This window comes from Adiantum capillus-veneris, chromosome 23 (assembly GCF_014529385.1).
Source record: "Adiantum capillus-veneris isolate H3 chromosome 23, ASM1452938v2, whole genome shotgun sequence".
Classification (NCBI taxonomy): Eukaryota; Viridiplantae; Streptophyta; class Polypodiopsida; order Polypodiales; family Pteridaceae; genus Adiantum; species Adiantum capillus-veneris.
Window position 1 is genome coordinate 40,095,604 of NC_140953.1, and position 19,811 is coordinate 40,115,414.

At 42.9% G+C, this 19,811-nt stretch overlaps 2 protein-coding genes across 2 annotated transcripts; one reads left to right on the forward strand and one right to left on the reverse strand.

Moving 5' to 3' along the window:
- Nucleotides 1–210: 210 nt before the first annotated feature.
- On the reverse strand, nt 211–1,094 carry LOC147427680 (cytochrome b561 domain-containing protein At2g30890-like). The gene has a single exon (XM_086497662.1). The coding sequence runs from the start codon at nt 1,010–1,012 to the stop codon at nt 329–331; it is 684 nt and encodes a 227-aa protein (XP_086353788.1). The 5' UTR covers nt 1,013–1,094; the 3' UTR covers nt 211–328.
- A 17,311-nt stretch (nt 1,095–18,405) lies between these two features.
- Nucleotides 18,406–19,341, forward strand: LOC147427681 (cytochrome b561 domain-containing protein At2g30890-like). The gene is made up of 2 exons (XM_086496759.1): nt 18,406–18,412; nt 18,611–19,341. The coding sequence occupies exons 1-2, from the start codon at nt 18,406–18,408 to the stop codon at nt 19,339–19,341; spliced, it is 738 nt and encodes a 245-aa protein (XP_086352885.1).
- Nucleotides 19,342–19,811: the final 470 nt, after the last annotated feature.

A 19,811-nucleotide genomic window follows, 5' to 3' on the forward strand; every position in this document is an offset into this window, starting at 1 on the left:
CAAGGGTAACAATCGACAACCCCCCCCCCCCCCCCCCCCCCCCCCTCTCTCTCTCTCTCTCTCTCTCTCTCTCTCTCTCTCTCTCTCTCTCTGTCTCTCTCGGACCCACGGAGACAATCTACAATTAAAGTTGCAATACATGGATTGTGTTCAAAACTCAATTCTCAGTATAATATCAATAATTAGGGGATGACAAAATTGCTGCCACAAAAATCAGCGCTATATATTGCTTCACCATAAGTTTTTACAAGCTACGAGCCACCAACGATAATGTTTGCACGCAAAATTTAAGCTGGCTGCTGTTGGAGGCAGCATGCACAGTTCTTGATCATGCAGCAGCTGGCGCAGATCCTGAGCCGCATGATATGCACACTTCCTGCACGGCCAGCTGATCTCCTTTGCTTATACCTGTTTCTTCATCATGGGCCGTCAATGGCGCCACTGTAGAAGCAGCAGCCTGAGGGAGAGCCCACTGCACCTGGCGAAGGTAGGCCCACCAGCCCTGGGCCAGGTATACTAGTGCCATCAACGCCACCTGTACGCTAAAGGCCACGTTCACACGAAATAGGGTGCGGCCGCTGATGAGCTCCAGCACATGCAAGCCAATGAAGATATTTACAAGTGCCAACAGGATGGTCCCGGTGCCAAGGATCCAATGGGCGGCGTACCACACACCCCTCTTCCACCCAGCTCCCACATCCGGCCGCACCACCCCCAGAAACGCCACCACCAAAGGCGCCAACAGCAGAGCCAAGCCCAACCTCCCATGTGTGTGAGGAAGCCCCACCGCCCCAAACTCGGCCAAGGCCAGCCCTCCGCACTCGACCGCCAGAAGCAACCCCAAACTTTGCACAACGATGTGGCCTTTAGCTATGCGTCCGCTCAACAACGCATTACCTTCTTGGCGAGCAGTCCTCAGGAATCGGATGAGAATGACGCCAAGAGGCATGCATAGTCCCATGTCCAACCACATGAGGAGCCCATGCAGCACGATGACTTGGAGACGGTCCATGATGTGGCGATGGTGGCCTTCAGCTTCAGCAGCAGCAGCAAGTTGCGGTAAATCGGGACGACAGTGATCTGTTCACAGCTTACGCAGGGCCTTGTCCACGTCGTCCTTGTGGAGCTAAACCCCATTTCTTTGCATTTATATAGCTCCCGTAATCAGCGCGTAATCAAGCAGAAAAGCACGCGCTTAGGGCTAGAAAAGCACACGCAGTCCTGAAACGTACCCGGCACGTTATTAAGGCCATCGGGAATCATCTAATGGCGTAGCTGGTTTTTAAAGGCAAGAATTTTGGTAGAGTTTTTCACCTTCAAACTCAACGTTGCATTTATCATTTTCCCCGGATATGTTTGTCTTGAGTTGATGTATTTGGTTGTAACGCCCTTGTGGCTTGGATTCTTCAAGGGCGTTGTACCTTTCTAGTTTTAATACACATCAAATGCAAAGCTACAATTAATGCGGATTGGTTCTCACTCTCACAACAGCATATGGGATCTTCCTTGGCCTAGCACAATGGCAGTGAACTTTACCCACTAATCTCTTACCTAAAGTGGTTACCCAAATCCTCCACTGTATGAGCATGCCCGCAATCACTAGCACTACAAAACACCGCTTTTAGAAAAGATATCTACTAAAGCAATGTCAGTCATAATCTAAGCCATACATATCAATCAAAGCATCAATAATCATGACATTTTTTCCAAATAGTCTACTCCCAGTTCATTAACTCATGCTAGGATTCCACTTGAGCGACGATACTATCCAAAAAGTGGCTTCCACTGTAAGTCACAGATATACTATCGCAGCTATTATCGTGCGTATTTTCAATAATCCGTTATCTCACCTATTCCCGCCACTATTACCGCGCATAAAATTCTCTCTCCATTTTTCTTTGTTAAGCCACGACAATAGTGGTAGTTCTATAGTTTTCCTGTTATAGTGTGTGTGTGTGCGTGTGTGTGTGTGTGTGAGAGAGAGAGAGAGAGAGAGAGAGAGAGAGAGAGAGAGTGAGAGAGAGAGAGAGGGAGAGATACCATGCCTCCATGCTGAGATCAAGAGAGAGAGAAGAGAACAATGTGAGTCCATGCCCTACGTCCTTCCCCTCTTCCATAGCTTCCTTATCCCTCAAGCTCTAATACCAATCTGAGAAAGAGAGGACTAGTACATGCAAATAACCACCCAAATGTACCCTATATAGACCCTTGGCCATGCTATTTATAGGACCCGCGTTATCGCATGTCCCTAGCCCTTGGTCTGCTCACTCTTACCCTAGGCTTGACAACAACAATCCCTAACACTAGGTTGGTAATGAGACACTTTTATGTCCCGGTACACATTTATGTCCTGTTAAGTGACCATTTTCCTTGAATTATGTCAAGAGTTTCAAAATGGATTTTGAGGGGCTATCTGTTTAGAAAGTTGTCTCATGAGCTGAAAAAAATTCGACATTTTTTTGGAATATCAATTCCATCTTTAACCTTGTCCTTGCACAACATTTCACAACCTAAACTGTGTGAAAAAACTGGTCCTGTATTTGGCTTTTTTCAACTTTTTGCAACTATAACACTCTAGAATTCATGGTTGTGAGATGTATAATGCTAGAGAACTATCTTTAGTAGTCCTCAACATTACCTGATGCTTCTAGGGAGAAATAAATGTTAAAGTTGTAAGTTATGACCAAATTACAAAAATTGCCAAATCCTGCTTTTTAGCCAATTTTAGCTCTTCTATGACTTTTTTGGTGGCTTTCATGATATCCAAATGCAGTTTTGATTTTCTATGTCGCATATTGTAACATAAAGCTAATATTCCTTGATTTTTGGGGCACCTAAACCCTATTTTTCATAGTAGACAACGATGGTTGATTTTTTCAATTATAGAAGAAAACGAAACATTCTAGTATATCAAGTATAGCTTTTTCAATATTGTTAATTTCTTGTGACAACTACATGCATTTTGTAGGTAGTAACCATATCTATTCATAAGGATCAAATTTGGCTAGATATTGAATGGTTTCTATGGGATTCTACAACTCATACTGGTGAACCCAGTTTAGGGAACTAAGAAAACATGCATATATTATTTGTATTGAGCGTGGCAAAACAACTTTTTTATACCTATTTCTTTTGGCAAAACAAAAAATAGTGAGTGAGAAGCAATCATATGTTCTGATCACCAACCCATTGAAGTTAACTAGGGAATTCATCTCAAGTCCTACAAAAATCCCTAATCTTATTTTTATGCAACAAAACATACGATATGACTGTTTTGATGAAAATGTACTGGTCCATCAACTTTGGAGGCTTGGTGTGACCAAAAGATGAGAAATTTTACAAGTTTCTTATTTTTTCCATGTGTAGTAGGCCTTGAACTATAACCTCATGAAAGGATTTTACAAAATGAGTGGATCTACTATGATTTTGGAGGTTTTTTTCAAAACCCTAAAAGGACACTTTTATGTCCTGTTAGGTTACCAACCTAGTGCTAAGGTAGGGGTTCGGGGGTAACTCTCTCGGGGAAAATTTTGAGGGAATATTCTTAGAGTATTTCCTATGATATGTCATGCCTTTATTACTATGGCTGGTGGATAGTGGTTGATAGGATTAATTTCCTTTTGTGATAATTGAGATGTTCATTGGCCTAGCACAATGGCATTGGACTTTACCTACTAATCTCTTACCTAAAGGCCAAAGTTCTTGTACGTGACAATATTACGCAAATATTCCATGATCATAGAGGGAGGCATGGAGGATGAAAAATACTCAAAGGAGAGAGTACCCCTTGTGAAAAGATGCATGGGTTGTCCCTCGTATAAATCTTGAAACATGGATGAAGTTATCCTCACAAACATTACAAATGAAGTGTTAGCTTGCATCAGTTAGTAATGCCTTGTCGCTTGGATGCTTATTAACAAACACTGACCCTACAGTGGCCTAAGGCAAAGTGGGTAGTAGTAGTCTCAAACAACATTTGGGATCCTCCTTGGCCTAGCACAATGACAGTGGACTTTACCTACTAATCTCTTACCTAAAGGCCAAAGTTCCTGTACGTGACAATATTAGGCAAATATGCCATGACCGTAGAGGGAGGCATGGACGATGAAAAATACTCAAAGGAGAAAGTACTCCTTGTGAAATGATCCCTGGGTTGTCATCATATAAATCTCAAAACCTGGATGTAGTTATCCTTGAGAACTTTACAAATGAAGTATTAGCTTGCATTAGTGTGCTTGGCCTTTCCATGAAACACTAGATTTTTCCCCAAATGCATACCACTTAAAATATCATTATGAAAACCTGAGCCGACAATAGTAATTACCCAAATCTTCCACTGTATGAGCAAGCCTATTGCTACCTTGCTAGCCTTACAGGTGTTGAACCGGAGGAAGAGAGTGCAGGTATATGGAGAAGAGAGAGAGATAGAGAGAACACGTTACACAATTATATGAAAACCTCAAAGTGTGTAGAGAGAACACACTAAGTAAACATATACAATGGGGACTCTTAGCTATATATAGCATAGGGGTTGGTATATATAGCTCCAACACCCCACTTAAATATGAGTCCCTACCTGTGGATGAAAAAACCTTTGGGGATACAAGGGAAAAACCCACAGCACCATAAACATGCACTGTTATATTAACAATTATCAAAGTTTGCAAAATTCATTTTCGAAGAGCCACATCACTCCATAATATACAATCTGTGCTTTCAAGCATCTTTGGAAGTTTAATAACCCTATATATATATATACAATTGAATTGATGAAAATTCAATATCTTTGAGCCCTGATACAAACTGCTTGATGTGACTTTTATCCTGTAAACAACATCAACTCAAGAAACATATCAAGACGTGAAGGTTATAAATAACCAAATCACGTTGTCCTTAGAGACGGCTTGCGCCGCTCTAGAGACGACATAGAAACAAACGTAATGTCGATGCAATTACATGTGCAAACAACATATAAGAAACAAACGTAATATCAACGTAATCACATGTGCACACATATATATAAAGCTGGCATGTAATAAACACATTGGGCCCCCAAGATCTCAACTGGCAGTTGTGTCATCATCATGGCTTTACGTACCATGGCATCAGAATGTTCACCATGGCATCAGAGATGCTTAGAAAAACTTTGAAATAGAAACCATCATGGCTTTATGTACCATGGCATTAGAGATGCTTAGAAAAAACTTTGAAATAGAAACCATCATGGCTTTACATACCATGGCATCATAAACACTATTTTTGTAAGGAAATGCAATACCATGGCATCAGAGACGCTTTCTTCAAATCAAATAAAACTCTTAAAATAGTAATATCATCATGGCTTTACGTACCATGTGTGAGGAAATTCAAAATCTACAAAACCTCAAAGACAATAATTAGTCAGTAGATAATACTTGGTAAATCTTGTCAACTCTACATGGATGACTCACATGAAAACCATCACACGCATTTGTATACTATCAAAAAATGATCGTAAAATTACATGAAGTATTATGAAGACGGGGGATCTTCATGTTTCAAGTCCATTGAGATTGTTGATATTCCAGCTTCTGACCCTGCTCGGCATAATAAGTTTATTGAGAAACTTTTAACAAATATGGACTCTGAGAGGCAAATGCCGAAGCTCAATAAGGGTCAAGTAGTGGAATTGAAGGCAAAGCATAAGGACGTGCTTCGCATGGTCGTGGAGTTCTGTGCAAAATTCTAATACAAAGCCTAACAAGATGCCTTGCATCGTGTAGTTTTGCACAGAATCTGAAGAGAAGCTAGATGGCCACAACGACTGCAACAATGCTTTAATTTGTTAGGAGACATGACGTAGCTGAATAGATATTTGAGTAGATTACTTAAGGAGAGAGATAGATTTCACACACAAGACATTATAGAGTAGAGAGAGTACACACGATATACGTGGTTCAGCCTTGTGGAGATAAAGCTATTTCTTTACATGTATATAGCTCCCGTAATGAGTGCGTAATGAAGCAGAAAAGCACGCGCTTAAGGCTAGAAAAGATTGAGTCAGCTTGTTGAGTATTTCATCTATGTTGAACTCAGTACTTTCAGGCGTGGGAGATGGGTTTGTATATCCTTGTTGCAAAGGCCCATTCTTTTTTGGAAATGGTCCATATAGTGATGCATCTTGTCTTGGGCCTCTGATAGCTCTATCTCAAGCTCACGGATTCTAGCGTGTAAAATGTCATGTGTCTCTCCTTCGCTTGCAAGATCTTTTTCTTGGCTTGATAATGCAATGAGCGTCTCTGAATGTTTGGGAAGCACAACTATGGGATGTTTGCATGCAAGCATTGGATTATTGGTGTTACTTGCTACCACTTTCTCTGCAATTCAACCTTGCCCAATGCCAGAACTCTTGGGGCGGTCTGACCAATCTACACGCCTCCCAAGGATTTTGTAAACATAACACTGTGTGTAAAGTATAGTTCCATTTGGTTATTGTTTGGCGTAACTCGATCTCTCTCATCGTATGAATCTTTGTAGAAATACTCGTGCAAGTCCTTTGTGCTACAAATATGATAGCTTTACGAGGATTGATTCCTTTGCATTGCCTCTGATTGGAAATAGTGCTCGCGCACAAAGTGGTTTGGACATAGCTTCCTGCACTCCTTAAGGCTGAGAGGCTCACCTTACAACCCAGATTCGTCCTCTTCGATTCTAGCAATAGCTTCAAGGTCTTTCTCTTGGCCATAACACTCTCTCTCTCCTTTGTAGATGGCATGTGCTTCAACGTGGTTAAGTTCTTCTTCCATATCTTCCAATCAAGCAAATATGTCATCATTAGAAAGACTTATCATGAAGTTAACAAGTCATCACTTTTAAATCTTGAAAGAAAAAGACAGGATAACTTAATCGTGCTGCAAGAAAGAGACAGAATATCTATCACCATGTTGTTGGAAAGAGACAAGATAACTTGATCAATAATATATATTTTCATTTGCAACTAAAGAGGACAATAATCAAACCATCACTTTAATCATCAGCTAGTCTTAGACTAGAAATCATTAGAATGTCATAGCCCATTCTATGGGCACCGTTTAGATAGAGAGAAATATCAAAAGCATTAGGTTGGATTGAGGGATTGTTTTGCTTGCCACTCTCAAGGTGAGTATGTACATTGCGTTAAAAATCCCTTTAGTTTTACTCTTGTGGCACTAAGTTGTACTTCAAAAGTCATTGACAAGTATGACACACTAAGAAGATGTCTATGGCTTTATTTCATGGATGGGGATTAGTAGATATGCATTCTGGGGAGGCCCATGGAAAATGTCTCTTGGTTTGCTTTCTAATTGATTCTATTTGCAAGTCCTAGAGAGCAGAAAAGTGAAGTGCGCATGCAAGAGCGTGTGTGTGTGTGTGTGCATCAATGGAGAAGAGATGAGACACAGGTTTGGGTGGACTCCAAACACAATAGTGTAAGAGTTATGAGTCCTTATTCTTTTATGTAGAATGAATGGTCAGTGTTACTTCCCAGTAGTCTCCGGTCACCCAACACTCAGGCGCAGCACATTGGGCTTTACCACACCAAAAACCTCCCACTTAATGGACAATGTGCCGTTAAGTTGGGGTGACAATGTATATATACATACAATACAGGTAGACAATGACCATGATCACCTACCCAATGCCCATGAGTGTGCAACAATGTGCAAACCTCTCTGAAGGTAAGCCCTTTGTGAGCAAATCAACAAGATTCTCAGTGGTGTGAATCTTGGCAAGCTGCAATCTCTTGTCCTCAAGCACCTCGTGAATGAAGTGATACTTCACATCCACATGCTTTGCCTTTGCATGAAACACTGAATTCTTTGCCAAGTGTATAGCACTTTGGCTATCACAATGTAACACAGGCATCTCAACATTGATTCCCAAGTCTCCCACTAGCCAACCAAGCCACATAGCCTCCTTGCAAGCTTCTGAAGCTGCAACATACCCAGCCTCTGTAGTAGACAAGGCAACACAATCTTGCAAACGAGATCGCCATGAAACTGCACCTCCAGTGAATTCAAAAGCATAGACTGATGTGAGACCTAAATTTTATATGTAAGATAAGGGTATGATAGTTTTTTGCATTGATTGTCATATAAGCGTAGAAAGGGGGGTCATATTCCCTAGTATGAGTCATATATAGGGGTTTTATCAAAGTTGTTCGGTCGCAGGTGGCATCCCATCTTGTATATAGAGTGAGCCCCCTGGGAGAAATTGTCAGTGATAGGGGAACTCATTTCCTCAATAAAGTAATTAATTATCTGCTTAATGAATTTATGGTCATCCATAACAAATCGGATCCCTATCCCATTTAGTTACAAAAATCTTCAAAAAAGGGGACTTAATTTTACTCTATTCCGTTAAGCAACACATTACCAAGTTTAAGAAAAGGGGGAATGAACCATTTATCATTGAAGACATTTGTCCAAGTAGAGCCGTTAAGTTTTCCACCCTAGATGGTGAACCAATGGCTAAGTGGATTAGTGAATGTCATTTGAAAGAAGTACAATTTGCCGCTTACCAATGAATTGCTAGAAAAGATGCATGTAGCAAAGCAATAGGTTATTGATGAAGCCCAAGAGGAAGCTCGACTTCAGGTACTCAAAAGGAAAGCTGCTCTCAAAAATCAACAACTACCTATTCCCATCAACACTCTGGAAGTAGATGAAGGACTATGGGAATTACAGAAAGATGTAGTGTCACACAGATGATGAATGGTTAGATGGAATAGACCTTTGCATCAAAGTACAGCTGAACAATCATAGCACAAATGCATTGGTTGATACGGGATCTTGAGTAAATGCAGTCAGTTATTCCACGTACAAGAAAGCAACAAGTCAGTCTTTGACAACAAGAATATCGACTATTAAAGGATGCAACAAGAATCCAACACCAGCATTGGGAGTAGTCAACTTAAATGTGATAGTACATGGATGTTCATGCCCTCATAAATTTGTATGCTTAACAGATGAACACAAGAATGAAACAATGATTCTTGAAATCTCATGGATGCGGAAGTACAAGCCAGTACCAGATTGGGATACCAATCAGCTTAAGCTATCACCTAAAGGAAAACAACTCATTGCTCCAATTGCACCGAGTAAAGAGGAATGGAAAGGAGGTTACCAGCAGAGCAAACCACGAAGCAATCAATCTTCTACATCCTATAGACAAGTAAATGCTACAAGTAGCATGCAAGGAATCAGGTAAATTTGGGTACCAAAAGCACAACTTAAAGGTAAGCCGATTCAAATTTGGGTGCCCAAAACATCATCTATTGTACCAAAGATGGTTCCAAGGTTCCAAACACAAAGAGGAGCATCTTCGAGCAGGGAACCTAAAACACAATGGATATGGAAGAAAAAGGAGCACTTATCTTCTCCGCAAACTGTAAAACCAATGAAGTAATGCAGAGTTAAGTCTCAAAAGACTCAACCACAACATTCTGACCAAAGTAAACCAAGATACCAATGGCGAGTTAAAGCTCAAAAACCACCGTTATTGATACTGACAGCTCAGGAAATCATCTCATTTCCACTAGTCACTCTTGGAGAAGAGAGCTCTCGACCTTCTTGGCGCGCGATTTCTGGGGTCCACAGTCGCCCTTTTACAGCGCCGTCTCACACGAGACATTAGGGGTAAGTTCTAAGCTTATCAATGATCAATTCTATATGCCCAGGTAGCAAGTCTAGGCTCAGGAAAAAACCCTAGAAGCCCAGCAGTGCACGAAGTCCTATGAACAAAAATTGACCATAGCGGCTTGTCAGCTCAACTATGGCATGCCCCAATATAATAGAACACTTCTACATCACCAAATGACCAGCTACACACCTGTACCTACTCCGCCAGGAGCCACCCCACTCGACACTCCTCGTTTCGGGGCCCAGACGCCGGTGGAGACACCTGACGTTTGTACCCCCATCGACACACCACTAGAGACACCTGCCGGGACACCCAAGTTCACACGTCACCGGCCAGAGGGCTTGCCTTACTCTGTCGACTTCAGCGGCGGCATCATCATGGATGATGACGGCAAGAAGGTGATCTCGCGCATGCGTGGTCTTTGCTCTCAGCTGTTTAGACACTACATACTAAACAAATGGAGTGAAGTACCAAGTGATTTAAAAGCCAGAGTCATCAGCATACTTCATGATGAGTTTCCCGTTCCAACACGGGATCAGCACTTCAATGAAGACCTGATGAAGATTCGAATGCGCGAATACTGCAAACACAAGCGTTCCGAAGTGCAAAAAGCAATCAAGCACGGGTGGAACAGGCCAGATTGGCTGGCCAAAGAAGATTGGAAGAATGCGAAGAAAGCAGCGCGCGAGAATCCCGACAAGTGGAAGCAACAAAAGGATGCAGCCAGAGCGCGAGTAGAGGCAGGGAGCTCACACCACTTGGGGAGCGGTGGATGGGCATCATTTGAGGCCAATTTTGTAAGTGTTTTCGCATTGCTCTTTATGTTTGATAGTTTAGGGTTTATGAGTTTTTTAATTCCAACATAATGAAATCTTTGTATGTTTTGACAGTGGTCAATGACAGGACATGATCCCACACCGTACGAGCGCGAGTACGCAGGCAGGAAGGGCTTAAACGCCCTGATGGACATTCTCAGTTCTCGCGGCGGCATGGTTAGTATTAGGGTTTACTCTTTTCTATTTTTTGTATTGTTTTATAAATGTCGTTATATGTTTATACTTACTGAAAGCTATCTTATTGTCTTTTTTTGCAGAATCCGACAGATACGCCGCTTGGACGCGATGAGACGTCTGACTAGACGACGTCAGTTTAGCCGTAGCTAGATAGCATTAGTTTAGGGTTTCTCATAGCTTATGTATCATGAGACGGATTTTATACGTCTTTTTGAACCATGTATATTATTACATTTGTCACCGCAGTTCATTTTGCCAATCAATTCTTTATGCCTATGATGTTGTACAATTGTCATTATTACATTTGCCAATCAATTCATTTTGCCTATGATGTGTACAATTGTCAATTTTACGCTTGTCAATTTTGCAAACAGTGCGTCTTGTGGGTGACTATTTTGGGTCTATTATCTACTCTTGCACTTTTTTTAAAAAGTGAATCAAGTACAATATGGTTGATGGGTGGCAGGGCATTCAATGCCCTGTCACCAAAAAAAAATTCTCTCGGGCATCGCTATAACCGTCGCTATTTATGGCTCTGGAGCGTCGCTATAGACTTCTGTGTAAACGTGGCTATGAGCGTCTCTATATAGCAACGCTTATAGCGACGCATATAGCAACGCTCTCGTAGGGACGCTATTAGCGACGGTTTTAGCGACACCGGGGGTTATAAAAACCTAGTGTCTTTTCGGCGCTAACAGCGTCACAAGATCACACAACCTCTTGTAGTGCTAGTCCTCTCTTTCTCAGATTGGTATTAGAGCTTGAGGGATAAGGAAGCTATGGAAGAGGGGAAGGACGTAGGGCATGGACTCACACTGTTCTCTTCTCTCTCTCTTGATCTCAGTATGGAGGCATGGTATCTCTCCTTCTCTGTCTCTCACACACACTCTCTCTCTCTCTCTCACACACACACACACACACTATAAGAGGAAAACTATAGAACTACCACTATTGTCGTGGCTTAACAAAGAAAAATGGAGAGAGAATTTTATGCACGGTAATAGTGGCGGGAATAGGTGAGATAACGGATTATTGAAAATACACACGATAATAGCTGCGATAGTATATCTGTGACTTACAGTGGAAGCCTCTCTCTCTCTCTCTCTCACACACACACACGAGGAGGTGAAGAAGAAGAAGATGGAGATGGAGCAAGAGCACTCTTCTATTGCACAAATGAGAGAATGAGTAAAAATTAGGTTTAGTTGGCTTTTATAGGAGCTCACCCCATTCAGACTTGGGCGCCCATGCTTAGCCAACTAATCCCTTGAATGTCCAAGTTAAAGTGCGCCTCTCATCGGCGATCACTCTACCTTTCCCTATTGGTCCGACAAGCCCTGTACCTGACTCTAAATAATACATAATATGGTTACAGTGTCCGTCGTAGGCGATAGGGTGTCCGTGAGCCACGAGGGTTAACATTAGGTTTACCCACACACACACACACACACAAGAAGAAGAGAGTTTTAACGTCGTAGGAAACTATCCCAAAAGACGTTAAAGATTAGGTTAGATGTAGACTTACGTTAAATTAGATTTAGGTTTATTTTTAGTTAGATTTACGCTTATTTACGTTAGATCGAGTCCACGCAAGAATTACTTACGGTTTAGGGTTTAGAGTTAGACGAACAGTGAAAAGATCTACTGTGAAAAGATGTTAAGATGCTATGAAGTGCTACAGCTAGAGAAGAGGCAAAGGGGTTTTGTCCACTACATGCAGTATCATGTAGACGTGGGTCTGTAGATTTCTTGTATCCACAAATATAGGTATTGACCAATAAAGACGAGATTATAACCCGGTGGTTCTGATCTCCGTGCACCTCTAGACCGAGGTGTGCGGGGATTGGACATGACTAGAGAATGTGAGGTAGAGAGAGAGAGAGAGAGAGAGAGAGAGATAAGACGAATAATGCCAATAGAATATTAAATTTGTTGTCCAAGTTATAAGATTTTTATCCTCATTATGAGTAGTGACAAGGATGTGGGACCGTCCAACCGAAACACCTATCTCTCAACGAGGGTCTTATGTCCTTGTAATCAATGCAAGCATGCTGTGCGACGGACAAGACGTGTTTCTTTGCAGCATGTTCGCGAATTTGGCGAGTTCGATCCATCTATTATAGATCGAGTTGTTGCCAATTATAACTCGTCGGACTCTGACGCTGGCCAACAAGTAGCAATCTTGCAACCCAATAGACGTGTTCGCAGGCGCTTTGGTCAAGCAGCATATGTGAGGCCACAAGATGTAGCCTCTGACAGCTCGGGGGATGATCATGCAGAGCAAATTCCCAGCGAGGCAATGTTTGAGCCCGAGATTGATGAAATGATCGAGACGATCATGGATTCAGAAAGGCTTATCTATGATGATATGAAAAGTGAAGCCGATACGCCATTGTATAATGGAGCACGTATGTCTAGATTGAAAGCACTCTTGGTTCTTCTCAACATGCAGGCAAAGTTTGGATGGAGTGACACTAGCGTCACAGCGCTTTTCAGGTGATCTATTACAATTAGTTTACTTTAATAAAACTCTAAATGTATAATGATCTGATAGATTTTTACACGACTGTATCGTATTTTTATGTTGTGTAGATTGCTTAAAGAGCACATACTACCAGCTGACAATGTGATGCCAGATTCCCGAGATGAAGCAAGAAAGATTTTGCGAAACTTGGGGATGGATTACAATTCTATCCACGCTTGTCCTAATGACTGCATTGTTTTCAGAGGGGAATACATAGACATGGAGAAGTGTCCGAAATGTGATTCCGAAAGATATCGAGTAGATCTCCACGGGACAAAAATTCCACAAAAGGTTTTGTGACATTTTTCTCTGCTTCCTCGCATCAAGCATTTCTTCGAATGTAAGTCCATGGCCGCCCTAGCATCATGGCATGAGGAGAATAAATCTTCGGATTGTGTGCTACGAATTCCTGCAGATTGCGCAGCCTAGAAACGTATAGATGGAACATGGTCGGATTTTGCCAGGGAAGCTCGAAATTTGCGCTTAGGCCTGGCTATGGATGGCGTAAATCCATTTGGTCAAAGATCAACATCTTACAGTGTATGGCCCGTTGTCATCGTCAACTACAACATTCCCCCGTGGTTGACTACGAAGAAGGGGCACCTATGGCTAAACTTGATTGTGCCAGGGCGATATAAAATGGAGAATATGGATGTGTATCTTCATCCACTATTGGAAGAGCTACAACAACTGTGGATTGGCATAGAGGTGGTGGATATGAGCCGACACACAGGGCGACGGAATGCTTTGAGGAGAGTCTGGTTTTCTTGAGGTGGATTCTACTAAGAAATGGGCTGACCTAAGAGACACTTTCGTACTACCCGAGCATTGTGAACAAGTAAGTATGTAAATAGTTAACATCCCCCTTTTACAAGTTATGTGCTTGAAAGCTCTCATGTAAGTTATGTGGCTCTGGCAGGTAATATTTCATCCTACAAAGTCTACATCAAATTGGTGGTATGTCATAGAGGTAGCCCCTCGTAGTGCAAGGATGTATGAAGGCTACCATGTGCCAATCACAACGGCATCAATGGAGGAGATCAGAGAAGATGCTCAATCAGAAGCCGCTGCAGTGGTGCCAGACGAGCATCAAGATGCTACTACTCTATATGGGGTGCATGCAGAGGAGCTACAAAATGAAACAGAGGTTATGTGTTAAACGGAGAGCTCTATATAGATATAGGAAGTTATGCTGAGTTATGCGAGGATGAGAGAGAGATCTCTTAAAGCCACAAATATTGTATTTGAACAATTTTTCTCCAGGTTGTAAAAGCTCTGGTTCTCTAAGTACCTTCCATGGTGTATAACGCTCTTTTCTACTCGCGCTCACATCTTTTGATTGAAAATTCTGAGTTTTCGACTTGCCTCTTCTATCACTCAATTCATTGCATCATTGTATTTATATGCGTCATTACGTCATTGTATTTAATGGTCTTTGCGTCATTGTCTACTCTATTCATTCAATATTAAGTTTAAATATTCGTGTGTTTAATGCAGGTATGGATGATGAGGAGTTTCTTTCTTCTTTGTCACCGCAGCAAAGACAGTGGTACGTGGAGCGTCATCGCTCTGGCGCATCATCGCGCGTTCCTACTCGATCCGCATCTCCCTCTCTTTCGGAGCATTCGGCGCGCTCCGAAGCTTCGGTGTCGACGAGACGATCTTCACACTCGTCTAGACACCGGCGCTCTAGTGGTGGCGGTGGCGGTTTTTGTGGGGATTCCGCCGCCGATGCCTCCACACCGCCTCGTGTTCGACGAGGCTCTTTACCCTCCCCTTCTTTGCCTGCCCCCACACCAGCCACAGCATCGCCATCTATGCAAGGTTTTGCGCGGCTGACTGTTCCTAGCAGCTACATACCTCTACCTACTCCGCCAGGAGCCACCCCACTCGACACTCCTCGCTTCGGGGCCCAGACGCCGGTGGAGACACCTGACGTCCGTACCCCCATCGACCCGCCACTAGAGACCCCTGTCGGGACACCCAGGTTCACGCGTCACCGGCCAGAGGGCTTGCCTTACTCTGTCGACTTCAGCGGCGGCATCATCATGGATGATGACGGCAAGAAGGTGATCTCGCGCATGCGTGGTCTTTGCTCTCAGCTGTTTAGACACTACATACTAAACAAATGGAGTGAAGTACCAAGTGATTTAAAAGCCAGAGTCATCAGCATACTTCATGATGAGTTTTCCGTTCCAACACGGGATCAGCGCTTCAATGAAGACCTGATGAAGATTTGAATGCGCGAATACTGCAAACACAAGCGTTCCGAAGTGCAAAAAGCAATCAAGCATGGGTGGAACAGGCCAGATAGGCTGGCCAAAGAAGATTGGAAGAATGCGAAGAAAGCAACGCGCGAGAATCCCGACAAGTGGAAGCAACAAAAGGATGCAGCCAGAGCGCGAGTAGAGGCAGGGAGCTCGCACCACTTAGGGAGCGGTGGATGGGCATCATTTGAGGCCGATTTTGTAAGTGTTTTCGCATTGCTCTTTATGTTCGATAGTTTAGGGTTTATGAGTTTTTTAATTCCAACATAATGAAATCTTTGTATGTTTTGACAGTGGTCGATGACAGGACATGATCCCACACCGTACGAGCGCGAGTACGCAGGCAGGAAGGGCTTAAACGCCCTGATGGACATTCTCAGTTCTCGCGGCGGCATGGCTAGTATTAGGGTTTACTCTTTTCTGTTTTTTGTATTGTTTTATAAATGTCGTTATATGTTTATACTTACTGAAAGCTGTCTTATTGTCTTTTTTTGCAGAATCCGACAGATACGCCGCTTGGACGCGATGAGACATCTGACTAGACGACGTCAGTTTAGCCGTAGCTAGATAGCATTAGTTTAGGGTTTCTCATAGCTTATGTATCATGCGACAGATTTTATACGTCTTTTTGAACCATGTATATTATTACATTTGTCACCGCAGTTCATTTTGCCAATCAATTCTTTATGCCTATGATGTTGTACAATTGTCATTATTACATTTGCCAATCAATTCATTTTGCCTATGATGTGTACAATTGTCAATTTTACGCTTGTCAATTTTGCAAACAATGCGTCTTGTGGGTGACTATTTTGGGTCTATTATCTACCCTTGCACTTTTTTTAAAAAGTGAATCAAGTACAATATGGTTGATGGGTGGCAGGGCATTCAATGCCCTGTCACCAAAAAAAAATTATCTCGGGCGTCGCTATAACCGTCGCTATTTATGGCTCTGGAGCGTCGCTATAAGCATCGCTATAGACTTCTGTGTAAACGTCGCTATGACTGTCGCTATGAGCGTCTCTATATAGCGACGCCTATGGCGACGCTATTAGCGACGGTTTTAGCGACGCCGGGGGTTATAAAAACCCAGTGTATTTCCGTCGCTAACAACGTCACAAGATCACACAACCTCTTGTAGTGCTAGTCCTCTCTTTCTCAGATTGGTATTAGAGCTTGAGGGATAAGGAAGCTATGGACGAGGGGAAGGACGTAGGGCATGGACTCACACTGTTCTCTTCTCTCTCTCTTGATCTCAACATGGAGGCATGGTATCTCTCTCTCTCTCTCTCACTCTCTCTCTCTCTCTCTCTCTCTCTCTCTCTCTCACACACACACACACACACACACACACACACTATAAGAGGAAAACTATAGAACTACCACTATTGTCGTGGCTTAACAAAGAAAAATGGAGAGAGAATTTTATGCACGGTAATAGTGGCGGGAATAGGTGAGATAACGGATTATTGAAAATACGCACGATAATAGCTGCGATAGTATATCTGTGTCTTACAGTGGAAGCCACTTTTTGGATATTATTGTCGCTCAAGTGGAATCCTAGCATGAGTTAATGAACTGGGAGTAGACTATTTGGAAAAAATGTCATGATTATTGATGCTTTGATTGACATGTATGGCTTAGATTATGACTGACATTGCTTTAGTAGATATCTTTTCTAAAAGCGGTGTTTTGTAGTGCTAGTGATTGCGGGCATGCTCATACAGTGGAGGATTTGGGTAACCACTATTGTGGCCTCTGGTTTTGCATAATGATAGTCTAAAGTGGTATGCATTTGGGAAAAAATCTAGTGTTCATGAAAGGCCAAGCACACTGATGCAAGCTAACACTTCATTTGTAAAGTGCTTGAGGATAACTACATCCAGGTTTCAAGATTTATATGATGACAACCCATGGATCTTTTCACAAGGGGTACTCTCTCCTTTGAGTATTTTTCATCCTGTATGCCTCCATCTATGATCATGGAAGAGGGGAAGGACATAGGGCATGTATTCACACTGTTCTCTTCTCTCTCTCAATCGCTCTCTTGATCTCAGCATGGACGCATGGTCTCCCCCCCCCCCCCCTCTCTCTCTCTCTCTCATACACACACACACACACACACACACACACTATAAGAGGAAAACTATAGAACTACCGCTATTGTCGTGGCTTAGCAAAGAAAAATGGAGAGAATTTTATGTCTGGGAGTAGTGGCGGGAATAGGTGAGATAATGATTTATTGAATATACGCACGATAATAGCTGCGATAATATATCTCTGCAATTATCACCATGCCTATTATCAAAATTGGGTGGCCCAAATGAAAAAATTTATTTTTGACTTGCATAAAACATATAAAATATCAATTGTTTTTTCAAGATTATAAAAAATATATTTAAGTTACAACTTATACTTTACCTTTATAAATTAAAGTGGAATAGAAAAATACTTTGAAAAAATAAACAAAGTCAAATTCTCAAACGAGTTTTATTTACAAAATATGAGGGACAACCCATGGATATTTCCACAAGGGTACTCTCTCCTTTGAGTATTTTTCATCCTCCATGCCTCCCTCTATGATCATGGCAATATTGTCACGCACAAGGAACTTTGGCCTTTAGGTAAGAGATTAGTAGGTAAAGTTCACTGCCATTGTGCTAGGCCAAGGAGGATCCCATATGCTGTTGTGAGAGTGAGAACCAATCCGCATTAATTGTAGCTTTGCATTTGCATTTGATGTGTATTAAAACTAGAAAGGTACAACGCCCTTGAAGAATCCAAGCCACAAGGCGTTCCAACCAAATACATCAACTCAAGACAAACATATCCGGGGAAAATGATAAATGCAACGTTGAGTTTGAAGGTGAAAAACTCTACCAAAATTCTTGCCTTTAAAAACCAGCTACGCCACTAGATGATTCCAGATGGCCTTAATAACATGCCGGGTACGTTTCACGACTAACGTGCCGGGTACGTTTGAGGACTGCGTGTGCTTTTCTAGCCCTAAGCGCGTGCTTTTCTGCTTGATTACGCGCTGATTACGGGAGCTATATAAATGCAAAGAAATGGGGTTTAGCTCCACAAGGACGACGTCGACAAGGCCCTGCGTAAGCTGTGAACAGATCACTGTCGTCCCGATTTAGCGCAACTTGCTGCTGCTGCTGAAGCTGAAGGCGACCATCGCCACATCATGGACCGTCTCCAAGTCATCGTGCTGCATGGGCTCTTCATGTGGTTGGGCATGGGACTATGCATGCCTCTTGGCGTCATTCTCATCCGATTCCTGAGGACTGCTCGCCAAGAAGGTAATGCGTTGTTGAGCGGACGCATAGCTAAAGGCCACATCGTTGTGCAAAGTTTGGGGTTGCTTCTGGTGGTCGGGGGCGGAGGGCTGGCCTTGGCCGAGTTTGGGGCGGTGGGGCTTGCTCACACACATGGGAGGTTGGGCGTGGCTCTGCTGTTGGCGCCTTTGGTGGTGGCGTTTCTGGGGGTGGTGCGGCCGGATGTGGGAGCTGGGTGGAAGAGGGGTGTGTGGTACGCCGCCCATTGGATCCTTGGCACCGGGACCATCCTGTTGGCACTTGTAAATATCTTCATTGGCTTGCATGTGCTGGAGCTCATCAGCGGCCGCATCCTATTTCGTGTGAACGTGGCCTTTAGCGTACAGGTGGCGTTGATGGCACTAGTATACCTGGCCCAGGACCGGTGGGCCTACCTTCGCCAGGTGCAGTGGGCTCTCCCTCAGGCTGCTGCTTCTACAGCGGCGCCATTGACGGCCCATGATGAAGAAACAGGTATAAGCAAAGGAGATCAGCTGGCGGTGCAGGAAGTGAGCATATCATGCGGCTCAGGATCTGCGCCAGCTGCTGCATGATCAAGAACTGTGCATGCTGCCTCCAACAGCAGCCAGCTTAAATTTTGCATACAAACATCATCGTTGGTGGCTCGTAGCTTGTAAAAACTTATGATGAAGCAATATATAGCGCTCATTTTTGTGGCAGCAATTTTGTCATCCCCTAATTATTGATATTATACTGAGAATTGACTTTTGAACACAATCCATGTATTGCAACTTTAATTGTAGATTGTCTCCGTGGGTCCGAGAGAGAGAGAGAGAGAGAGAGAGAGAGAGAGAGAGGGAGGTAACTAATGTCAAGTTGTCGATTGTTACCCTTGTAATGTCAAAAGTGTCATCACCATTAGCTAAAGAGAGCCTGTTTATTAGACAAACAAGTTGTAGCACCAAGATTGCCTTCTTCGTACATGGGATAGGCGAGAGGCACAAGAGGGACAATGGATGTAGGATAGACGGGGATTCTGTGGCCGATGAGTAGATAAGCGATG

Coding starts and splice junctions, on each gene's coding strand:
- LOC147427680 (XM_086497662.1), bottom strand. CDS start 1,012: ATGGACCGTCTCCAAGTCATCGTGCTGCATGGGCTCCTCATGTGGTTG.